Consider the following 24,277-nt stretch of genomic DNA (forward strand, 5'->3'; position numbering starts at 1 on the left):
TACCCACCATGTTGAAGACGTCACTGCTCGGAAAGGACTTCAACAGTGAGCCCGGCTCCTTGGACGACAGGTCCAAGTCATTCTCGGAGAGTAGGGGCAGCTTAGCTTCAGAGAACATCCATCCTGCTGAGGAAGCCAGTGGATTATCGTAAGTGGCCGCACTGCCCTTCCCGACCTGAGGCCAAGCGCCGCTGCCTTCACAGCCCTGGGCCACATCAGCCTACTTCTCTCTTCCTAACACCTCTAGCCCCGGACTGAACAGGAGATGCATGGAGGAAAAATGAAAGCCAAATCTAAGAAGGTTGATTCATGTGGCTCTGGGTATTATTACACTTGTCTCCCAGTTTTTGCAGAGAACCCAGAGTAGCCATCCCAACATGAACTTGGTTCTAGGAACGATTTTTATCATAGGCTGGCCATGTGCTCTTCCACAGTTTGAGACTGCTTTCCTCTCTTTCTGCATCTGCTATTATTCATTCTCTCTCCTTCCCTCCCTCCTTCCTACAAACCCACCCAGGAAACAACACCTGCTAGCCCCATTTCCCTACTTTTACTGCTGTAAACTCAGACACATGGAACTTTTTCTTAGAACTTTATTGCCAATTAGACTATTATCCAGTAATGAGATCAGATAATAGCCTTGGGCATAATGAGATTGTAAATGACAATAGCCAGTGTCAATAAGGATGTCAGGAAATGCCCTCGGTCATGTCCTTTTAGGAAGAATGAAACTGGTACCTTTCCAAATGGCGATGTTGTAATGTATGTCAAATCCTAACACCTATTTATATAAAACATACAAATACTTACTTGGCATATGCTTCCTTTGAAAGTACACACATACACACACACACAGAGCTTGGGGGTGAGAAAATTGGGAGACCGAGAGGGAGAGAGATTTATATTCACTAATAAGGTTTTTTGGTTCTTGTTTTTATTTTACTTTTTGAATTTCATACTGTGTGTTACTTAGTATTTTTTAAGTATAGATGTAAATAAATATATCCTTTGATCAATAAATACCACTTCTAGGAATTTTTTCCTAATGAAATAATAACACAGGTATGCATGATAATTTTACTGAAGCACTGGTTATAATATTGATGATTTGGAAACAATAAGACATTATTTAAATAAAGTATGGTACACACATGCAGTAGAATGCAATATGGCCATTACAAGTGATGAAGGAAATCTGTGGAAAATGTGTAGGACATACTATTCATAAAGAAAATTAATTTAGGATACAGTACTATAATGGTCCTGCATGTTTAAAAGTGTGTACCTTCAAAAACAAACAGAAATGCCCAGAGGAATGCTAGTCAAAATGCTAACAGTGGTTATTTCCAATTAGTGGAATTTTGGTATTTTGTTTTACAATGGCAATGTATCATTTCTCAAAGAAAAATTAAAAAAAAATTTTTTTTTAATCCCAACATGTATTTTCCTCTCCAAGGCCCTGATCTATAATGCTGTTAGCTAGGGCATCTGGTTTCTCCAAAAGTTGATCTCACCTTTGCCAAGAGATCTGATTCAACTTGGATAAGATGGTGCTGAAGGCAAGAAGTAAGGAATGGAAGGACAGAGGGCAGGAAGGGGGGAGAAGAGCACATCTGTTGGAGAAATTGCTACTAAGAAATGACAAAACATAAAAAGTAGTATTTTGTTTTTTTGCTTTGACATGTTTTCCAATAATTACAGTTATCAAGAAATAAAAGTCATAAAAATGTCCTCTTGGAAGTGAAAGGACAATAGGTGCCCCCCCACACCATCCTCAGGTGAATAGACCAAATTAATGAAGAAGCAAGAAGTCAGGGGGGTCCCAAGGGCCTACCCTGTTCTTTCAGCCCCAACCCTTTCCCAGGTCAGTATTGAATTGTAAAATTGGACACAGCCCTAACTCCCTAACCGATGGGACAAAGACGTGGAGACTGAGCACGGTCTCTAAGGGACTCACTCTGTGACCGAGGCAGGCTGCCTCTAGACAGTTCTAAGACTGCACAAGGAGGTACCTGCAATGGCCTCCTCAAGGTGCCTTTTATTCCAAGAGGAGGGGACACCTCTACCTGCTTCAGCAGCCCTTACTTGCCTTTTTTTCTATCAGCCCAGCTCGGCTTCCCCTTCAAGGGGGCCCTTCTAGCAGGTGAGCACCATAAGTTCAGACCAAAGGTGGTAGTGATGCTGCTGATGAAGAGGATGGTGATGATGGTGGCGATGGTCACATCTTAGAAGCACTTCATGATACCAAGATTCGTCATGTCAATACCCCTTGTGATTCTTACCACTTCCCTGGAAGTAAGGGCAAGAATTATTCCCTTTTTCTCTCTCTTTCTTGGCAGATGAAGAAACAGAAGATGTAAGCAGCTAAGGGTCTTTCCAAAGTAGTGACCAAACTTCATAGGTTAATGGCAGAGCTAGAACTCAGAACTCAGTGCTCCTTACCTCTGAGTTCATTGCTCTTACACTCAGCTTTTCATTTCAGTTCCTTCTTGATTCTCTTCTCATGATCCTGTCCCACCTTCTCATTCCCAATGGATGGGTAGTGCCTGGGCAGAAGCTGCCAGCACAGGCATGGAGAGTGTTTAGAGCCCTGGTACCCAGCGCCCAGCCAGGCACGTAGTAAGCATGCTGTATGCACAGTAACAATTGTTATTAAATTGTAACCCATGCAGAGCATGGAATAATTCATGGAATGTTGGTTGAGTAAATGGATAGAGTGAACTTACAGTAAATACTCCATATGTCAGGAGAAGTTATGCTTTTTCTAGTGAGTGAAATTAACAAATGACCTGGCATCAATAATTACTCTAGAAATTGAGAAAATTACTATCAGGTTTTTTTCATTCTTCATCTAAATGCTAAGCAGCTAGTAGGTCTCAATAAATATTATGTGAGTGAATAAGTTGTGAAAGAGATCACTGGATGAATCAATGCATAAGCTGCTTCTAGGGAGTTATCCAGAATGGTAGCAATTGTGAATCTTTTCATTAGAGCCTATTGAGTGTTAAATATTTGTTGGGTCACCTAAACTAGCACCAGCCCTGCATCAGATATTCCAGGGTCCACTTTATCTGTCTTTGTCCCTCTTCTGAACAGAGGGTGCTGGAGATGCTGGAAGGAACCTGAGCTTTGGGTCACCTTTCCCATCCACTAACATAACCTCTTGTCTCCCTACTCTCCTCCTACAGGATCATGCAAACGTTGATCCATTTATTGAAATGCAACATTGGCACAGGGCTCCTGGGGCTTCCCCTGGCCATGAAAAATGCCGGCTTATTGGTGAGAGGAACCTGTGCAATGGAAACTAGGTTTACCCATTTGGGGGGAAAAGGGAAAGAGGTAGTAGGCCCCTAAGGCCTCTGCACTGTTTATCAGTGGGCAATTTGGGGGTACCCTCTGCAATAGGAAATGTGCCTCTCAGCATCCATCCCGTGGAGCCAGCCTGGAGCCAAATGGAGTGTTTCTAGAGGGGACAGGCCATTACTCTTATTCCCCCCCAGTTTTATTGAGATATAAATGACAGACAGTACTTTAAGTTGTACCACACCTTTATATTGAGATGTGAATGACATACATGAGCTTAAGGTGTACCACATAACGACTTGGTATACACATATTGCAAAATGATTACCACAATAAGTTTGGTTAACATCCGTATCTTCATATACACATATATAATTTATCATATACTTCGCAACTTTCAGGCATACCATACAGCAGCGTTAACTCTGGTCATCATGTTGTACCTGTTTATCCATAACTGCAATTTTGTACCTCTTGACCCCCTTCATCCAATTCCCCCACCCCACCACTGTTCTTAAAGACCCACCATACTCACATACTGATGCGCAATCCACTTTGCCACAGTCCTCCCCACTCCCTAGAACTGTCCCCAGCCCATTTCACTCATTTACCTTAGCAGCCTGGTCCCTGCAGACATGTGAGTGCTGGCTCTTGTTTCAAACCCTGAGGTTGACTGAGAAAGTGGCTGGAAAGAGGAGGATAGTGAAGGCCTCGCCAGTCCCCTGACACCCAGCTTCATCCCATCTCTGTCTCTTGGCTTCTGCTCTTTCTTCTCCCTTGTTTCTCTCTTTTGAAATATGCCTCCTTGGTGAAACTTTACTGTTTCCTACTAAAATTAATGCCAACTTCCCCTTGTGTTTTTCTAGAACTTATATCTACCGCACCCAGAATTCTTACAAAGATGAGACATAATTTTTTAGAATACCTACCTTCCTCACTTACCTGAAAGCCCTGAGGGCAGGAACTCTCTGATGTATTTTTACACCTCCTCACAATACCTGCTGTAGAGACTGACACAAAGGAAGTCCCAATTCATGTCTATTGAATTGAATTCATGCCAAATATATGACTTCCATTTAGATGATGCTAATTTCTCCTTCTCTCCAGGCCTCATAAGTGGCCCGCATGTCAAAAGAAGGCATATCAAGACTCTGGCTTCTTCTGACGTGACTTGTAATCTGTAGCAGTTCCGACCCACAGATGAGACTCTCCCCCTTTGAAGTCCTCAGGGTTCTAGAACCTCTGAAGAGTATTATTACCACATGGCCCTCAGCCATGTGATATTTGCTGTTGAAGATAGCTCTGTTATCCTCTGATTTTTGCTCCCTAAGAGTCATTCGATGATTTCTCTGCCCTCCATCTCCCACCAGAACTTCTGACCATGACTCATTTGAGAAATACATACTGAGCACCTACTATGTGCATTCTTAGGCCCTGGGGATATAGAAGTAAACAAGATCAAAAGAAGTCTCTGTTATATGGAGGCTATGTTCTAGTGAAATCTAGTGGTGCTCTTGATCTCTCATTTGTTACTTTGTGATAATGTTACATCAGGTCACATCTATAAAGGCACAGGTGTCCAGCACAGAGGAGGTGAGGGAGTCCCTCTTTACTCTATGCCCCTCTAATGATATCTGAGAGATTAGGATTAATAAAGAGTTCTGTTTTTTAATCTCATCACACAAAAAAATGGAACCTGTGTGAGGATAAGATAGTTTTATTAGTTTGACTGCAGTATAAGCATTTCACTATGTATATGTATGTCAAATTGTCATGTTGTACACCTTAAATATATACAATCTTTAAAAAATAATAGGGTTAATGACAAATTAGACATGCTAGAGCAATGATACTCAACTGGGGACAATTTTGCACACACACCTCCCAAGACATTTACTGTGTCTAGAGGCATTCTCAGCTGTCACAACTTATGGGGAGAAGGAGTGCCGCTGACCCTTGAATAGAGGCCAAGGCATATGCTAAACATCCTACAATGCACAAGAGGGCCTCCACAACAAAGAATCATCTGGTCCAAAATTTCACTAAAGCCCCCGTTGGCAACTCTATGCTAGAGGAAGAGAACCAAGTCCTAAGAGAAACCTTGGTCTTCAAGTATCTTGGAGGAGGTGAGGGCTGGGGTGTGAAGAAGGAAAGAGGGATCTAGAAGGCAGAACCCAAGGCAGATGAGGAAAGACATGGGCTATCTGTGGAGGTAGTGGGAAGAAGGGCATTCCAACTAGACTGTCTAGGGACACAAGGACATTCAGGCAAGGACCTCCATCCCAGAGGCAGCTTTATGATGAGAGGGGCCCTAGCACCCAGACTGGGAGAGGGCCAGTTATGGGAATGATCAGTGTATGGCTCACTGTCCCCACTCTCTTTCCCCTCCAGGTGGGTCCTATTAGCCTGCTGGCCATTGGGATCCTCACTGTGCACTGCATGGTCATCCTGTTGAACTGCGCCCATCATCTCAGTCAGAGGTGAGAATCCTGCCTCTCTCTCCCCCCAGTGCCAGTCCCCATCTGTGCTGAGTTTCCTTTGGCCACTGACCCGATTAACCAGCCACTTCTCCAGCCACCTCACCTACTGCTCTAGATTCTATAGAGATGGTGGAGAGGGAGATACAATTGCAACTGGAAACTCCTAGGTCCCGGCACAACTCTGCTAACCTGCTGAATGACTTTGTCAAGTTCCTGCACCCCCTGACCCTAAATATCTGTACCTGGAAAGATCAAAAGTGATAAAAGGTGCAAGCATGCTTTATAAACTGCCATGAGTATGCGAGATACTTAGGATGTCCTTCTTTCCCTCTTATCTCCCCACACCCACCCTCCCCCTAACTCCAAGACACGTACCTTGTAAGGGTAATTTGTCCCAGGTAAACCGTCTCTGGGATAATTTAGTAAAAGCAAAAAACATATAGTTGAAATGAATAATTCACAGTGGCTCCAGTCATTAATAAAGCATACATACAATACTCAATGTTTCCATATTTGAAACTCCAGCCCAAAGAAAAAAAAATTCCCAAAAGGGAAGACAAATGCAATGAAGACAAACAATGCTGAGAGTTTCATATTTACAAACCAACAATTCATGGATGATTAGTAATTCCTTACAGCCAACTGCCTGGTGGCTCTCTATCTGCAACACTTAGCTGCTCCCAAGGCATGCAAACCAAAAGGGGTCCTTGTAGATATGCAGAGACTTCTCATAGGTCAAAGTAGAGATAGTAACTGAAACTCCTCATAAAGCCAAATTATCAAACCCAAACTGGTGTGTTTGGAGTATACATCAGTCACACCTAACTTGTAGGGCACTTTCCAGCTCGCAAAACACTTTTAAGAGCATTTACTTATTCAACAATTAAATTTTTTGCGCAATTACATGTGCAAGGTACATGGCCAGAGCTTTACAAGCCACCTTTTATTTACTCCTTACAGTAAACTTTTACGGCAGGCATTATTATTATCCCCATATTACACATGAGTAAACTGACACCTAGGTGAATTAAATGCCTTGCTCAGGGTCACACAGCTAGGAAGTGGCAAAGCTGGTATTCAAAGGCCTGTGGGACCCACTCCAACCATTCTGCAAATCTTCTCTCCCTTCACACCTGCTGGGACAATTATATCACCTTGCAGGTTTCTAATACCTAAGCCATTCCTGATAAGCCTTTTCCTGATTTTTTTTTTTTAAGATTTTATTTATTCTGGGGCACCTGGGTGGCTCAGTTGGTTGGGCGACTGCCTTCGGCTCAGGTCATGATCTTGGAGTCCCAGACCCTACCCCGGCTTGTGCACTCTCTCTCAAATAAATAAATAAAATCTTTTAAAAAGTAAATTAAAAAATAAAGATTTTATTTATTTGAGAGAGAGAGAGCATGAAGGGTTGGAGGGGGCAGAGGGAGAAGCAGACTCCCCACTGAGCAGGGAGCCCGATGCGGGGCTCTATTCCAGGACCCTGCAATCATGAACTGAGCCAAAGGCAGACACGTAACCAACTGAGCCACCCAGGCGCCCGCTGATTTTTTTTTTTACTCATTTTTTCATTTTTTTTCTAAGTTTACAGACTGATGGCCTAAGAGCTTTGCAGTTTTTGTTTTGTTTTGTTTTAGCCTATGTTTACAAACCTGGAGATTTCACATTAGGGAAAAAATCAAACTCTACCTTCTCCTTGCCAGTTAGACAATCTGGCACCTCTGGGGTCTCATTCCTTCATTGCTCAGGGGGAACCGAATCCCGGTCGATCCCTCTTAGAACAGAATGTGTACCAGGGGCTTGCCATGGTCTCCACTCTTCCCCTTTCTGTAGTACACCAGCCCCTCTCCCCATATCACTGATACCTGACTGGCCCCATAGCTTTTGAATTTGTAACCCTCAGACTAATAAATTTGCCACTCCTATGCAACATGACCTCATTTATATGGGAGTGCCAAGCACAATGAACAATAATAAAAATAGAAGGATTATGCTCTGTTTCCAGTGGCATCTCCACATTCATCGGTCACTGGCTCCCCCACCAAACCCAGACAGTATGTGAAAAACACTGAGGCTCAAGAGTCTAAAGAGATTTGCTCAAGGTTTCTCAGTCATCTGAGGGGGGGAGGGCGTGTTAGGATTTAAACCCAAGACCCAAGTCTGGGTCTCCTTCCCTCTCCCAGCTACTCCCCTCAGTCATGCAGTTAGCAGCAGGGATCCGTCCCTCGGCCACCCACTGCTGCTCCCACCGCCCACAGATGGTTCCTCAGTAGGGCCTTCCCTGCCCTTAGGAAGGGCCATCTAGGGCAGAAGGACAAGACAGACGGCAACTTGGGTGTCACATCCTACAGGGGTGCTGGGCAGAAGCCTAAGTGCCACGTTTGCATGGGACCTTGTCTGAGGCAGGACTCTCGAATGTTCCAACTCCCTCAGCAGTGGGAGGGAGGGAATAAAGTCCAGAAAAGACCATCGCTGGCTTGGTCATACTCACACCCCCTCTTCTACTTCCTCCCCTGACTTGGTTTGCACACCTCACACCTTTCATGACCCCTCTTTCCTGGTTTGTAGGCTTAGGTCAATGCAAAGCTACTGTTTCCTTAAAAATCTTTTTTCACTTAAATATTAGTGTTCAAGAAGACAACTACAAAAAAGAAAAAAAGGCAGTCCTTCTGAAAGTTGTGAAAGTGTATTATAAAATATCTTGTTAATACCATTGCTAGAAAATTTCCAGAACATTCCATGCTAACAAACAAATATATAATAATTACTCACTTTGAGAGTAAAGACTACCTTTAACAAAAATCCTTTAAGTTATACACTGCTTGCCCTTTCCCTAGATCGCAAAAGACTTTTGTGAACTACGGAGAGGCCATGATGTACAGCCTGGAAACCTGCCCAAACGCCTGGCTGAGGACCCACTCGGTGTGGGGCAGGTAGTACTCATAGAATTTGTAGCAGTAGTGGTGGGAGTGAGTAGTAAGAACAATAATAATCCTCACCTGATCTTCCTTTGTTCCGAGTTACACAGGGTTAAGTGAATATGTTGTTACTACAAACCATCAAACAGTACAGAGATTCTCCTCTGATCTCTCCATCCCCATCCCACTCTTCATCCAATAAGTAACCACTGATACCTAGTTAGTAAATATTCTTCTGGACTATGTCTCTGCATGTACATGAATATATGTGTGTGAGTAGAAATACAGATTTCATTTTGCATTTTCTTGTACACTAATTCAAATTTTTTTTTGAAATTTGCTCTTTCATCTAGCAATTTGTCTCTAATTTCTTTCCACACTGGGACATAGAGATCTACCTACTTTTTTTGTCATTTAATAAAAATATGGGATTTATTAGTCAACCCACAGTCACAATACAATCACTATAGATTTCCCCTTCTGTATTCATCCCACCAAATGCAAAACAGAGCCCTGTGGCAGTCTGACTTTCTTCATGTGAATCACCACCTTGGGTCACTCCTTTGTCAGCGGAAGCCCCTTTTTTAGTATCACAGTTCAGAGTGACAGAATTTGAATCTTCTTTCTCAGAAGTACATATCACTGGCTGTGGAATGACACACAGAATGACTGGAACATCCAGGTGGTAGAAAATTTTCAAATTTAAGCAAGGTCCGTCCAATGGTGCTTTTCTATGTGATAGTGGTACATTGTATCCAGTGCTTCTGGGGGGGAGTCACCCCTCCGAAGATATACAGGGGTTTCCCCACAACCTCAGCTGAGTGCGCAGCACAGCCTATGGGAGGTGCCCCAGTGGGACTTAGCTTCTGCCACTTCATGTCATTTTTACCAGTGCAATGGACATTATCATAGAATTTGTCCCCTGCCAAGCCTCCGTGGATGAAGAGCTTTGTCCCCTGCTGACGCCATCACATGACCATGCCAGAGGGATGGAGGTTTTCCAAGTGTCTGTCTGTGACCAGGTCAGAGTGTCTGTGTCAAACACATGCAGCTTCTCACCTTGGATGGGCTGGGCACCTCTCTCTCCACCCACAAAGACATACAACTGGTTTCTAATGGCTGCAGATGATGTGTGGAATGTTCTTAGGGGTGGTGGGGGATGCTCACCTCTGGCATGGTCCAAAGTCCTAGTTTCAGGATTCAGAACTTGTAGGCAATTTCAGTCTCCTGACTAGTCAACACCTCCAAATACCCAGGTGCCAAGAGGTGCATAAGAGGAAATGGAGGGGCACCTGGGTGGCTCAGTAGTTAAGTGTCTGCCTTCGGCTCAGGTCATGGTCCCAGGGTCCTGGGATCGAGCCCCGCATCGGGCTCCCTGCTCTGCGGGAAGCCTGCTTCTCCCTCTTCCACCCCCCCCAACCTCCGCTTGTGTTCCCTCTCTCACTGTGTCTCTCTCTGTCAAATAAATAAATAAAATCTTTAAAAAAAAAAAAAAAAAAGAGGAAGTGGAGCTGGCATGCTTGTAATGGGGTAAGAGGCCCTCCAGGGTGGCTAAATCCCACTGGTGTGTTCCTGGACCTGTGGTGTGCACATCTGAGAAGCTCTTGCTTAGATCTGCCCCCCCAACAATGAAGACCTTCCCTCTCTTGGCATCACCAACTGGGGGTGAATATGAGCAACTGTGGCCCACCCGAGCACAGGAGCTATCTCGGGGGCGGGGGGGCGGGTATGGTCAAGGTGTACCATGTTGCTTTCTTGGGCTTGTATCCAGGCTCCAAGACTGGCAGCAGCTTCATGGTGTCTTGTGGCAGCTTAGGATGGTGCCGGGCTTACCTGGTTATTTGTTAAGGCTCACGATGTTCCTCAGTGGGGACATGTGCCATAGTTTCATTTAAGCCTTCCCTTAATGATGAGCATTCAGGCTGCTCCCTTGCTTGATAAAAAGTGCCTGGTATACAAGATGCTTTTCTGTGTCTTAGCTCCTCTGATCATCTACTTGACTTTGTAGATAGGCAGGGAGGGTCTTTATCGTCCTGGAAATATGAGATGACCAAGGCTCATAAGGGAAAAAAATAACATGTCCACAAACAGCTATAGATAGCGGTTGCACAGAAACTCGACCCAAACCTGCCATTTTAGCCTTTCCCAGCAGAGCCCTTCAGGAGGTAGTGAGTCAGTATTGTGGCTGCCAAGATCCCTTCTGCAGGTCCTCTCTTGGGACTCTCAGTAGGTCATCGCTCTCTTGATCAGGAGACACTCTGATTATCAGACAGGTGAGGTCATGGGGCAGTAATAATGAATGACTCACAAATGCTCATCCTTTCTCACCAAGGTTTGTTTCTGACGACTCCTGAATAAAACTTTAGGGTAAGAAGCATCCTTAGAGACCACCGTATCCATGCCTAGTCAATGGAGAAATATAAAGCCCAGATAGGACAATAAAGCTGCCCAGTGTTACACAGGAATTGAGTGGCAGAGCAAGAACTAGAATCCTGAACATCTAGCTCGCACCCATTACATTGTACCATTTCTTGAGAGGCCCAGTAACTGAAAAAGAGTTGCGAACATATTTTAAACAATGACTTGTTATTTTTAGTGTGCTAAGGGATACCTGGGAGCTTGATGTAGGCAACAATCATCAATGGATGCTCAAGCTTCTAGGTGAAAGGTCATTGGGAAACTTTATAAAGGAAGACAACACTGACACCACCTGACCCCAGGTATTAATCATAGCATCTCATGTCTAGACATGGGATAGCCAGACACGATGTGTCTTATAATGGGATACAGTAGGGAGTACAGAGTATCACCCCAGAAATATCCTTGCCAGAAAGATAAATAGAGAACCTCAATTAGTGAAGCTGCTAGATCTAATATCAGTTTAGAGGAAAGACGGGGGATAGAGAAACACATTAACTGCCATTATGAAGAAGTCATCAACCAAATCTAGGAAGTGGGACATACTATAGGGTAAATTATCTGGTATCTTCAACACCCCCTAAAAAGTTAAAAGTTGCAAGGGAAAAAAAAGAAAGCAGAGCAAGGGGAATGTAGCCGTTTTAAAAACTTAAGAGATGTAATAGAAATAACAAAATGCAGTGTATAGACTTATTTAGAAACTAGCAGTAAAATAGATATTTTTAAGACAATTAGAGAAATCTGAATATGGACTATTATTAAATGATATAAAGAAATTATTACTAATTTTGCAAGGGATGATAATGGCATGTTGGATATATTATATATATATAGTAAGTCCTTATCCATTAGAGTTGCGTATGGAATTATTTACAGATGAAGTGCCTTAAATTCTCTAGTTTGCTACAAATACTCCAACAAATAAGCATATGTGTGGTAGGGGTAAAGGGATAGATAGAAGAGGACTGGCAAAAAGTTAATAATTGTTGAAGCTGCAATTGGCAGATGAGGAGTCATGGATTGTTGTCATTGCTTTTGTATATGTTTGAAAATTTCCATAATAGAGAAACCATCTCTATTCTGGTCTCACATGATACCAAGCTTCTGATTTGATAGGCTGACTTCAGGAATCTGTATTTCTTGCATAAACCTCAGGTAATCTTAATGCAAGTGGTACTGCAAACCAACTTTGAAAACCACTGATCTAAGGCCATACTACCCTGAATGCACTCAATCTCGTCTAAACTGATCTAAGTAGAGGAACATATTTTTGTTCCCTTAAACAACAAATGCATCTCCAAATTTGGGACAATTGAAGAATTCAAAAGAATAATGACAATAATAGAGTATAATATACTAAATTTTAAAAATCAATGTGAGGGGTTTTTTTGCAATACCAAAAAAGAGGAAGAATATATCCTTCTTAAATGCCAACTGATAAATTTAGAAAAAAATGCCAGATAGAATGAGAAAACCATCACCCTGTCACTGATGAAATAACCGATTCAGACAAGGATCACCAATGAATGTTAAAACCCTCGGTTGGAGAGAAGCAGAATATTCATACATCTCAAAGCTTTACTTCCAGATTTTAACAAGGGAAATGTGCACTTGCAATGGAGTCATCTGACAGTCATAATCACAGTGGGGCCAGGGGACACCATGGGCCTCCCAATGTGATGGAAAAAGTACCAAATATCACCTGTGTGGTATGCTTGCCAAATATACTTACCTGAATCTAAGCATGAGGAAGCAATCATCCAAGTCCACAGTGTGGGATATTCTACAAGACAATTGGCCTGAATTCTTCCCCAAAAGCCAATATCATGGAAAACCAAAGAATGCAGGTGTTCACAGGGCTGGTCTACGTGGATAAAGACTAGGGACATAGCCACACGCAATATATAAACCTTGATTAGATCGTGAATCCAAAAAATAAATAACAGTATGAAAGATATATTTGAGACAACTGGGTTATTTAAAATATGGACTATATATTTGAGGACATTGAAGTTGCTATTCTGGATATCATAGTCTCAAGAGGGATATGCTGAGGGAGTTAAGGCTGAAGTATTATGAAATCTGCAATTGACTTTCAAGTGGTTCTGAAAAAGAATGCATGTGTGTGTAGATGAATACATACATTCATATACACATACATATTTATATAATGCACTTAGGGCCAAAAGTTAACAATTGGCATATTTAGTTAAAGGACATATGGATGTTAATTATACCAACTATTTCTGTGGGCTTGAAATTTTTCAAAATAAAAAAATGTAGCAAAGTATTAAAAATAATAACAGAAATAATCATTTCAAAAAATAAAAATAAATACATTTTAAAAAGGTAATTTGTTTTCTCCCTCTGTCTCTTCTTTTCCTGTTCAGGTACACGGTCAACTTCTTATTAATCACCACCCAACTGGGATTCTGCAGCGTTTATTTTATGTTTATGGCAGACAACTTACAACAGGTGAAGAGGATTCTTCTGGGCAGAGTGGGAGAAAAACAGACATCCCACTGCTAGGGCTGCATTAGCAAAAGTATAGTGTTCAGATCTGGGAGGAGATGGTTTCATTTGTCATTCCTGATCAGACTACTTAGGAGTTCTCTCAGTCCTGGAAATCACTTGTTAAAAAAGAGGATTATTGAGAAGCCAAAGCAACATCTGAGGAGTGTAGCCAGGATGGAAAGAGAGGCTTGCAATCCTGTCCAATCAGAAATAATTGCGAATTTTTAACCTGAAAAGTGTTGGTGAGATTCACTTTAGGTATCTCAGGGTTGTCACATAGAAGATGACTAACTACATATGAGACAAACAAGCTGCAATCTTGCCCTCATTGCATTCCCAAGAGGCATTATGAATCAATCATAGCATTCTTTCTTGGCTTCATGGAATAGAGGGAGCATAATTGGTTTTGTGCATTCAAACAGCTAGAACTATGGCAAGTGTTGTAGATGAAATATTCAAGCAGATAGATTTTGCTCAGTATTCAGAGCTTTCTAACTTTTAGGGCTATCTAAAGTTAGAGAAGATATTCTTGTGTAATCAACTTCCATTCTCTGAGTATATGAAAGGAAACCATTTGACAGAGAAGAGATTGGGTTAGATGACAAAAGGAGATTTTAAGATTCTAAGGGTTTCTTATTGTCACAGTCTTGGGCACCACAGTTGGGGTTACCAGATTTGGCAAAAAAAAAAAAAATACATACAACACCCAGTTAAATTGGAATTTCAGATACACAGCAAATATATGTATTTTTTTACTATGTGTATGTCCTATGGAATATTTGAGACATACTTTTCTAAAAAGTCACTTGATAATTATCAGAAAAAGAAACTTAACTGGGCCTTTTGTATTTAATCTGACAACTCTAACTACACTGCCCCTCATTATGTCTACATCAGATGGTGGAAGAAGCCCACATGACCTCCAACAACTGCCAACCCAGGAAGATCCTGGTACTGACCCCCATCCTGAACATCCGCTTTTACATGCTGACAATCCTGCCCTTCCTGGTCCTACTGGTGTTTATCCAGAACCTCAGGATGCTGTCCATCTTCTCAACGCTGGCCAACGTCACCACCCTGGGAAGCATGGCTCTGATCTTTGAGTATATCATACAGGTCTGTGCCTGAAACTGACGGCAGAAGGGGTTCTGAGACACCTGGGGAAGGTTAGTATCATTATGGGCAGGTGAAGGTGAGGAAGGTCACCTGCTCTGAGCAGCCCCTGCTAAAGTGACATCTGTGAATGCTTCAGCCCCACAAGCTATAAGAGCTAGTCGACATCATCATCATCATCGTCACTCTGGATAACAGTGAGTCATTTGACAATTAGTTATTGAATACCTTCTGTGATCCAGGCATGGTGTAAGGCACTGAGATTCGGTGGTAGGTGAAACTGGTGGCATATCTGCTCTCACGGGGGTCACATTCATTCGGGAGGATAAACCTCAACTAATAACCGACAAAAGGTTGACAAGGGATACATGTATGATAAAGAATTTTTATTTACTTGGTGTCAAGTTCTTAACATATATTAACTCACTGAATCTTTCCAGTGATACTATTTTATATGTTTTATATTTTGTAAGTACTCAGCTTATAGACAAGGAAACTGATAAACAGAAAGTAATTTTTACACTAATTCCCACCAGTTTGCCTCCCAAGCCCATGCTTTGTTATTATCACAGGCCCTGAAATTCTACCATTATAGCTTAATTTCTTTGAATCTGAAAGTCTTTGGGGCTTTATTAGTTTCCTGTTGCTACTGTAACAAATTATCACAAATCTAGCCTTTTAAAGCAACACAAATTTATCTTACAGTCCTGGAGGTCTCACTGGGATAAAATCAAGGTATCAGCAGGGCTGGGTTTCTTTCTGGAAGCTTACGTGAAGAATCTGTTTTCTTGCCTGCTCCAGCTTCTAGAAACTGCCCACATGTCTTGGCTTATGGCCACCTTCCATCTCCGAAGTCAGCAATGCAAGGCTGAGTCTTTCCCACACCACCATCTCTCTAGTTCTCTCTTCTGATCCCCTCTTCCACTTTTAAAGACCCTTGTTCCTACATTGGACCCACCCAGATGACCCATGATAGTCTCCCTCTTTTAAGGTCAGCTGATTAGCAACCTGAATTCAGTCTGAAAACTTAATTCTCCCTTGCCATGTAACATAACATATTCACAGGTTCCAGGGACTAGGACATGGACATCTTTGGGAAAGAGCCATTATTCTGCCCACCACAGGAGTCTATTAAAATAACCATTCTCTCTGCATGCTGTAGTAGAAGTGATGAAAAAGAGGCGTTGGAGAATGGGAAGACAGGAGACCTCAATTCTCATCCGGGCTGGGCCACCACCTTGCAGAGTAGCCTTAAGCAACTCCCTTCTCCTCCCTGGGTCCCACTTTGCCCACATGTAAAGATGAGGTAAATCAAAATGTGCTAAATACATGCAATGCATTCCTTAAGAAGGAATGAACTTCTGATCTATGTGGCAACATGAATGAACCTTTAAAGACATTGTGCTCAGCGAAATAAGCCAGTCACAAAAGGACAGGGATTATATGATTCCACTTATATGAGGTACCTAGAGTTGACAAATTCATAGAAACAGTGTAAAATAGGAGTGACCAGGAGTGGGGTAATAAAGAGTTATTATTTCATGAATACAAAGTTTTAATTTGGGAGGATGAAAAAGTTCTGGAGATGGGTGGTGGTGAGGGTTGTACATGAGTGAGAATGTACTCAAAGCCACTGAATTGTACACTTAAAAATGTTTAAAATGGTAAATTTTATGCTATGTGTAATTTACCACAATAAAAAGAAAGAACTTTTTTTTTATTTTTTTAAAGATTTATTTATTTGAGAGAGAGAGAGAGAAAGCACAAATGGGGGAGGGGCAGAGGACGAGGGAGAGAGTCTCAAACAGACACCCCACTGAGCATGGAGCCCAATGTGGGGTTCGATTGCAGGACCCTGAGTTCATGGCCTGAGTCGAAATCAAGAGTTGGATGCTTGGGCACCTGGGTGGCTCAGCTGGTTGGGCATCTGCCTTCAGCTCAGGTCATGATCCTGGGGTCCTGGGATCCAGCCCCACATCGGGCTCCCTGTTGGGCGGGGAACCTACTTCTCCCTCTCCCACTGCTGCTCCCCATGGTCATGCTCTCTCTCTCTGTCAAATAAATATATAAAATCTCGAAAAAAAAAAAAAAGAATTGGATGCTTAACCTGAGCCACCCAGGCGCCCCAAGAACTTTTTTAAAGATAAGAAGGCTGATTTAGCTCTAGCTATATCACAGGTGCTCATGACACCCATGATGGCAGGTGTGGCCCAGCTTTCTACCAGGAAAAGTTTGAGGATGACTCCTATACCATGGCAAAACCAATGCCCTTCTTCTACTTCCTTTCAGGAGATTCCAGATCCCAGCAGCCTCCCCTTGATGGCAAGCTGGAAGACCTTCTTGCTGTTCTTTGGTACAGCCATCTTCACATTTGAAGGCGTTGGTATGGTAAGATGGATGTGGGATTTGCGTGAATGGTCTCTGGTGCCCTCCGGGGAAGCCAGTTGTTCCAGATGTCTTAAAGTATTTATGAAAAGTGCAGGATATGATCTTCTCCTGGTGGAAAGGAAAATCAGGACTCGTCCTGGGCACCAACTGCTCCATGCACCACACTAAGCCTTGAAGACTGAGTGCGAATGTACTCATTAGTCCAGCCGGAGTAGGGCACCCCTGGCAAAAGAGAGTGGAAGAAAATAAAAAGGAGTGTGGCCCTTCCTGACCCTGGGCCACCCTGAGAAGGACGTCTGTGCCTGAGGGGGAAGCCTGCTTCTTCATGAGGAGCCACACTTCTGACTACCTCGTCTTTCTCAACCTCCTTCACCTTTAGGTTCTGCCTCTCAAAAATCAGATGAAGCATCCACAACAGTTTTCTTTTGTTCTGTACTTGGGGATGTCCCTTGTCATCATCCTCTACATCTGCCTGGGAACACTGGGCTACATGAAGTTTGGGTCCAACACCCAGGCCAGCATCACCCTCAACTTGCCCAATTGCTGGTACGTCCCTGCCTGCCTGGGGTGACGAGGGGAGTAGAGTCACGGGATCTGAGCCTGAGCAACAGAATGTGGCATTCCCTTGGGTTGTCACTAGCACCATATATTAACTGCCAATATTGTTATGATGATAACAGGTAGGTTTGATAATCCAGGCATTGTGCATTACCTGGTTAAGCTCTCACAATAGCCCTATGAGTCAGCATGATTATTATCAAGTCCATTCACTAGATGAGGAAGTTGCTATTTGGAGAAGCTCTGTGGAGCTTTCTCAGCTCACCTTGTTTGTGAGGAGCTGGAACTTGACACTGAACCTGTCTGACTCTATGGTTCAGAGACCCTAAAACAGAATGATCTGGGAGTGTTTGGGAAACACAAACAGCAACAACAAAAAGTATAACACCAGAATAATGATCGCGAGTCCTGCAGATGGACCACTCCTTAGGCCCCAGTTCCAGAAATGGACCTAGGCTGCCACTGTTATGCCCCAGTTGGAATTTAGTTTGAAATTCTTACATTTGATCATTCATTCACTTGCTCGTCCCCTCCTTCATCCAGCTAATGTTTTCGGGGCCGGTTCGCAGCGCTCATCGAGTATTAGCTTTTGTCATTATGCTGGTAGTATACGGAGTGCACTGCGACTAAGCAATCAGTAGAGCCAAGTGTTGAAGAGCACAGGTTCTCAAGCTAGCTAAAGGCATTTGCATCCTGGTTCTTACGTGACCTTGGACAAGCAGCCTAATCTTGCAGACCTCATTTCCATCGTCAGTAGAATGGGGATAATACTAATGCCTATGTATATAGGCTTGGTTATGCTCCAGTAATAAACAACTCCAAAATCTCAATGGCTGAACACACACAAACCCTTAATTCTGTGCTCATGCTACATGCCCGTTATGGGGTGGCCGGGGCTCGACTCCGCACCATCCCCACTCAAGGACAAAGAATGATGACAGCCGCTCCCTCAAATGTTGCCATGGCAGAGAGTGCAGTGAATCATGCCCTTCACCATGAAGCTGCTAAAGGTTTGCTGGGAAGTGACATACATCTCCTCTGCTTGCAATCCATTGGTCAAAGCAAGTCCCATGGCCACATCCCACTCCAAAGGGCAAGGAAGTGAAAATCTACCATTGCCTGGAAGAACAGGAAGTATTAATGAACATCGTAAATAAATGGCTGTTGCATTGTCTGGGGGCGGGGGGGCGGTGATTGTGAGGATTAACTGCTTTAATATATATATAGTGCTTTGAAAAGTGTCTGGGACAGGGGCGCCTGGGTGGCTCAGTTGGTTAAGCATCCCACTCTCTACTCAGGTCTTGATCTCAGGGTCATGAGTTGAAGACCCACGTTGGGCTCCATGCTGGGTGTGGAGCCCACTTAAAAAAAGAAAAGAAAAGTGCCTGGCACATAGTAAGTAGTCATTGAGTATTAGCTATTGTCATTGTTAGGTCTCCCCACAGCCTTATTCTTTCAGAGGTGAGTAGAGTGGTAGGGTATGCATTTCCCACAAGGCCACAGCTATAAAATGAGAAAAATACCACCAGCCCCACCCACCTCATTGTGTTGTGGTAATGACTAGGTGGGGTAATAATGTGGAATTTCTTTGAAGTCATAACTTACTTTATGCAAGTAAGATATCATTCTAATATGCTCTTCCTATTCCGGGCCATTCAGGCTGCCATTGGCTACCTTGGGCAGGGCACTTTTCTTATGGGAGCCTCAGCTGGAAAACGTGGGCATCAGGTACCATGAGAACTGCACATCTGCTCTGAACTTGGCTGGCCACCAGATTCCCCAGAGGAGCCTTAGACAAATACCCCTTCCCAGTAAGAAAAAGACCAACAACCCAAGGAAGAAATGGGCATGAGCACACAGTTCACAGGCAGATTTTTTAAATGGCATTTTATATATTTGAAAAAATACTTTGTTTCCCTCATAATAACAGAAATGCCAGAAAAAAACAGAATGACAGAGACCAACACATTTTCACACATTGTGTTTTGATAAGGATGTGGGGAAGCAAGCATTCCAATATGCTCGGACAACAAAGGGGAAATATGTCAGTAGCTAACCAAAGTTTAAATCACATATACTTTTAGCCAGCATTTTTACCTCTCAGGTTGTATGCTAAATGTGCATAGATATCTGTGTAATGGATATATTTTGTAGCATCGTTTACTAGCAAAAGACTGGGAATAATCTAAATATCCATTAATTGGGGACTGGTCAAAAAAATTATAGTGTATCTATGCAATTGGAATACCAAGCATCTATTAAACAGAGGAGCCAAATCTATGTGCACAGATAAGAAACAATGTCCAAGAAGTATTTAATGAACAGAAACGGAGCTCAGCAGTGTGTACAGGATGCTACAGTGTGTGTGTAGTATACCTACATTTGGTATAAGCCTTTATATACACTGGTTATTTCTGAAAGGGCTACAGGAAAATTCTTAGAGCAGCTGCCTATGGAAAGAAGAATGGGAATCAAGGGTCAGAGGAAAGCTTTTCACTGTATGACTTTTGAACCAGGAATTTTACTCTATACAGATAGAACTTTTTAGAAAGTAAAAGAATAAAAGGCACAGATGCCTGAGCCACAGACCTACTGAATCAGAATCTCCAGGAATGTGCACTTTTAATGAGTGTCCCAGGTGGCCCTGATGGCAGGTCAGGCCTGAGCAAGTGCTGTACCTCAGGGGTAGGGACCAACTTCTGAGCAATGATGAATCCTGACTGGCCCTGCCCAGGAGCCACGTCAAATTTCACATCCTATCCGTCTGTCTGCAGGCTGTACCAGTCGGTCAAGCTGATGTACTCCATCGGCATCTTCTTCACCTATGCCCTCCAGTTCCACGTCCCAGCCGAGATCATCATTCCCTTCGTCATCTCCCAGGGGTCAGAGAGCTGGACACTGTTTATAGACCTGTCTGTCCGCACAGCCTTGGTCTGTCTGACTTGTGAGTAGGATAAAAGGGCACTCGTCGCCCAAAGCTGTGGCTGCTAGTCACATGGGCATCTACCCCGCTATCATTGGCTCAGCCACTTACCTTCTTTGTGACCTTGGGCAAGATACTTCACCTCCCTGAACCTCAACTTTCCACCTGAAAAATGGGCTTACACATGGAAAGTATCCATTGGCTGGTTTATGGGAGGAAGAAGTACCATTCATTCAGCCATATTCCTACGTTCCTCCTGGGCGCCAGGTGCCCTACTGGCATTGCCTTATACTCATGACAGCCTAGCGACGTAATATTACCAACTGGAGGAACGACGGTCCAGAGAGTTTAGGTAACACGCTCAAATCATACAGCTGCTAAGTGTCAGAGCTGGGAATTGAGCACAGGCTGTAGAGCACCTAAGCCTGTTTTCCATCGTGTGCCATATTCCTTCCTATTATAAATTAAGATCGAGTCCCTTATCATAAAGTGGCCTTAAACTGTAGGAGAAAACAAGGGGCTGATTTGTTAAAGCCTTGGCGATCATTTTTTGGATGCAATCTTTTCTCCTCTCCTCTTGCCATCTTCCTTCCTTAATGCTTCCTTCATTCACTGATTCACTCGTTCATTCTACATTAGGCACTGTTGTAGATGTTTGGGAAACATGAACAGGGCTGGGGACTTTTTTCTCTGAAGCATGTCCAGAGAAAGAACATCAGAAAAGGTGACTCATGAGGAAAGAGGGAAAGAACTAGGGACGTTTTGCCTGGAGAAGCAAAGGCAACTTCTCTATCTGTCCTCAAACACCTGTGGTATATTGTGCAAGAGAGAGAGAAAATTTAGTCTTAAAGATTCCAGGAGTTTAAAGTTGAGGAAATGCAGTTTCAGTTCAAGGTCTGGAGAAAGTGCGTAATTGTTGGAGCCTTTCAGCAGAAGAATATGCTATCAGATGTTATGCTTCACATAAATGGATTTCTAGAAGCAGAAACAACACACCTGCTGGTTTAAGGTATTACAGAGTTTCCGGTCTGTACCAAGACATTAGGGACCTGTAGCTCTATTGTTTTGAGATCATTCCTAATAGGAAGGGTCTAAGTTGAAGAGAAAAACTGAGTAGTTCAGGCCACTTGAGGTCAGGGAAGGCAGTGCTAGACAGAGCTGACCATCTAATGAGAGGCCCTGTTTCTGTTATATGCCGGATGACCACTTCCTCCTCCTTTTTTCAGCTGTCAATTCCATTATCCTTCATTCATTCAACAGTCATTTGTTGAGCACCTACTGTATGCCTGGCATTGGGCTAGGCACTGGGGATACAATAATGAATAATAAAGAAGACATGTTGAGTAAGAAATATATGCAAGGAAATAATTACAACACATTGTGATGAACGTTAAGATGGTACCTAATGATGTACCATATGATGGTTCAGATAAGAAGAGGATGCTCTGAGAGCACATTAGAAGGTCCTATACTTTAGCTGAGGCCAGATCAGGGAGTCCTCTTCAGTGGAATGATATTTCAGTTTAGACCTAAGAGATAAGGGCGCCTGAGTGGCTCAGTTGTTTGAGCATCTGCCTTCAGTTCAGGTCATGATCCCAGGGTTCTGGGATGGAGCCCTGAGTCAGGCTCCCTGCTCAGCAATGAGTCTGTTTTTCTCTCTCCCTCTGCCCCTCTGCCTGCTTGTGCTCTTTCTCTCTTTCTCTCTCTCCCAAATAAATAAATAAATATTTTTTAAAATGACCTAAGAGATAAGTAGAAGGTAGATGGAGGAATGAAAAATGTACCACATGTAGGAAGCAGGCTGTGCACAGATCAGAGGCAAGTACTTACGTATGGCCTTTTTGGAGAACTAAAAGCAGTGGGGAGGGATAAGACATGAGGCCAGAGGACCTGGCAGGGCCCAAGTTGTCAGAGACATTGTGCTTAGGAGATCTGGAAATGGGGAGCCATGGAAGGTCTGTGAGCAATGGGTTGGCATCACCAGATAGGATCTTTCTAGAGAACTCCTCCAGTCTAACTTGCATTATAGTTTTCCTTTAAAATATTTTCTCTGCCCTGTCAGTGTGAGGTCTCCTGGAGAACAGACAGATTCTCTGTGCCTTGTCCAGTAAGCAATTTATTAAATATCTGAGAAGGGAAAGCTGTGGACAGGACCATCCCATCAGAGGGGTGACAAATTCTCAACTGCGAGAGTTGATGAGTCTCTCTCATTCTCTGATTAGATGTGCTGCAGCAATTTCAGAAAGAGGTGAGGTTTTCTTCAAATCCAGCAAGCTAGTATGAGTGCTTTCCAGGACAGTTTTTCCCTAATTTGTTCATAGGAAAATCATACCGTTGTGCAAAGTGAAATCACATAAGTGGTATAGTTATTCATTCATACATTATTGAAATTGGACTCCCCTGGACAATTCATAATGTATGTTCATCATCTGTATAAAAGATGGAGACTTAAGAAAATGGTGTTTAGAAGAAACGGGGAGGGAGCAGCCTATTGCTGTCTTCATGTTTATGTTCTTTTTAATTACCAGGATCGTTCTAGGAGTAGCAAAACACATAGTTGAGATTCTGACAAAAAAACCATCTCTCATTTTTTATTCATTCTTGCTTCTCGATGGTGGCTGTATCTTGTAGAGTAGTACAGATTCACAGTGGATTCAGTGTCTGAGTAAGAGCACCTTTGATGTACAAGGTCTTTCATATATAAGGGAGGCAGCATAGTAGAGTTGAAAGAGCCTTAGACAGGCATTTCAATGGATTCTCACCTCAGAGAATGTGTGACCTTGGCCACATCCCATTCCCTCTAGAGCTCTAGATTCTCCCATCTCTTTAATGAGAAGGTGATAATAGATAGGTGGTAGAGGAGCCTTTCTAATAACCATTATATGAGAAAAACCCAATAGATAAGACATAAAAGGAGAGCATCTATATTGGCCTTTAAAACAGAGAGCGGAATCCAGAACCACAGTGCCTGACCTACTGCTCACATCTGCATTGGGACTCTTTCCCACATTTCCAAAATGGTCTGGCATCTGTGGGATTATAAGGCCACAAGGAAGTGGTTGGTTTCTGAACTTCCTTGCTGCAGAAACAATCAGTGATTCTAAATTTCTTCTCTCTCTGCAGGTGTCTCAGCCATCCTCATCCCCCGCCTGGACCTGGTCATCTCCTTTGTGGGCTCCGTGAGCAGCAGTGCCCTGGCCCTCATCATCCCACCCCTCCTGGAGCTCATCACCTTTTATGCTGAAGACATGAGCTATGTCACTGTTGCAAAGGACATCATGATCAGTATCCTGGGCCTTTTGGGGTGTGTATTTGGAACATACCAAGCCCTCTATGAGTTGATCCAACCCATCAACCATTCCATAGCCAACTCCACAGGTGTCTATGCATAATTATCTATTTTTATTCTAATAGTTCTCCCTTCCTCCCATCCCCAACTTGACTGCCATTGTGGATGTTATATACATTCATCAAACCCCAACATCTCTATATTAATTAGCGGCTTCTTTATCTTTCCAAGAGAAATGTACATGACACAAGTCAGTACTCATACCTCTCAGACTATGCCTTTTTTGGTTTTGGATTTCTTCGGAGGTCTTTTGTACCTATGAACCAAAACCACATTCAACTATTTGTACCATCAGCCTCATTTACTGGGAAAAGGG

The 24,277-nt window shown here is 43.1% G+C and overlaps 1 protein-coding gene and 1 pseudogene across 1 annotated transcript; one reads left to right on the forward strand and one right to left on the reverse strand.

Moving 5' to 3' along the window:
- Positions 1-24,004, forward strand: SLC36A3 (solute carrier family 36 member 3). Its single transcript, XM_045864616.2, has 10 exons — positions 1-148; positions 3,189-3,279; positions 5,695-5,783; positions 8,618-8,713; positions 13,507-13,591; positions 14,528-14,746; positions 17,033-17,131; positions 17,511-17,677; positions 20,464-20,633; positions 23,736-24,004. Exons 1-10 carry the CDS (start codon positions 9-11, stop codon positions 24,002-24,004), a joined length of 1,425 nt encoding a protein of 474 aa, XP_045720572.1. The 5' UTR covers positions 1-8.
- Positions 7,107-11,805, reverse strand: LOC123863163 (rab9 effector protein with kelch motifs-like; annotated as a pseudogene).
- Positions 24,005-24,277: the final 273 nt, after the last annotated feature.

The sequence above is a fragment of the Mirounga angustirostris genome, unplaced genomic scaffold (assembly GCF_029215605.1).
Source record: "Mirounga angustirostris isolate CCGP_5_RB_7025 unplaced genomic scaffold, mMirAng1.0.hap1 SCAF_7, whole genome shotgun sequence".
Taxonomy (NCBI): Eukaryota; Metazoa; Chordata; class Mammalia; order Carnivora; family Phocidae; genus Mirounga; species Mirounga angustirostris.

Coding starts and splice junctions, on each gene's coding strand:
- SLC36A3 (XM_045864616.2), top strand. CDS start 9: ATGTTGAAGACGTCACTGCTCGGAAAGGACTTCAACAGTGAGCCCGGC. Junction 149..3,188: donor GAGGAAGCCAGTGGATTATC/GTAAGTGGCCGC, acceptor CTCCTCCTACAG/GATCATGCAAACGTTGATCC. Junction 5,784..8,617: donor GCCCATCATCTCAGTCAGAG/GTGAGAATCCTG, acceptor CCCTTTCCCTAG/ATCGCAAAAGACTTTTGTGA.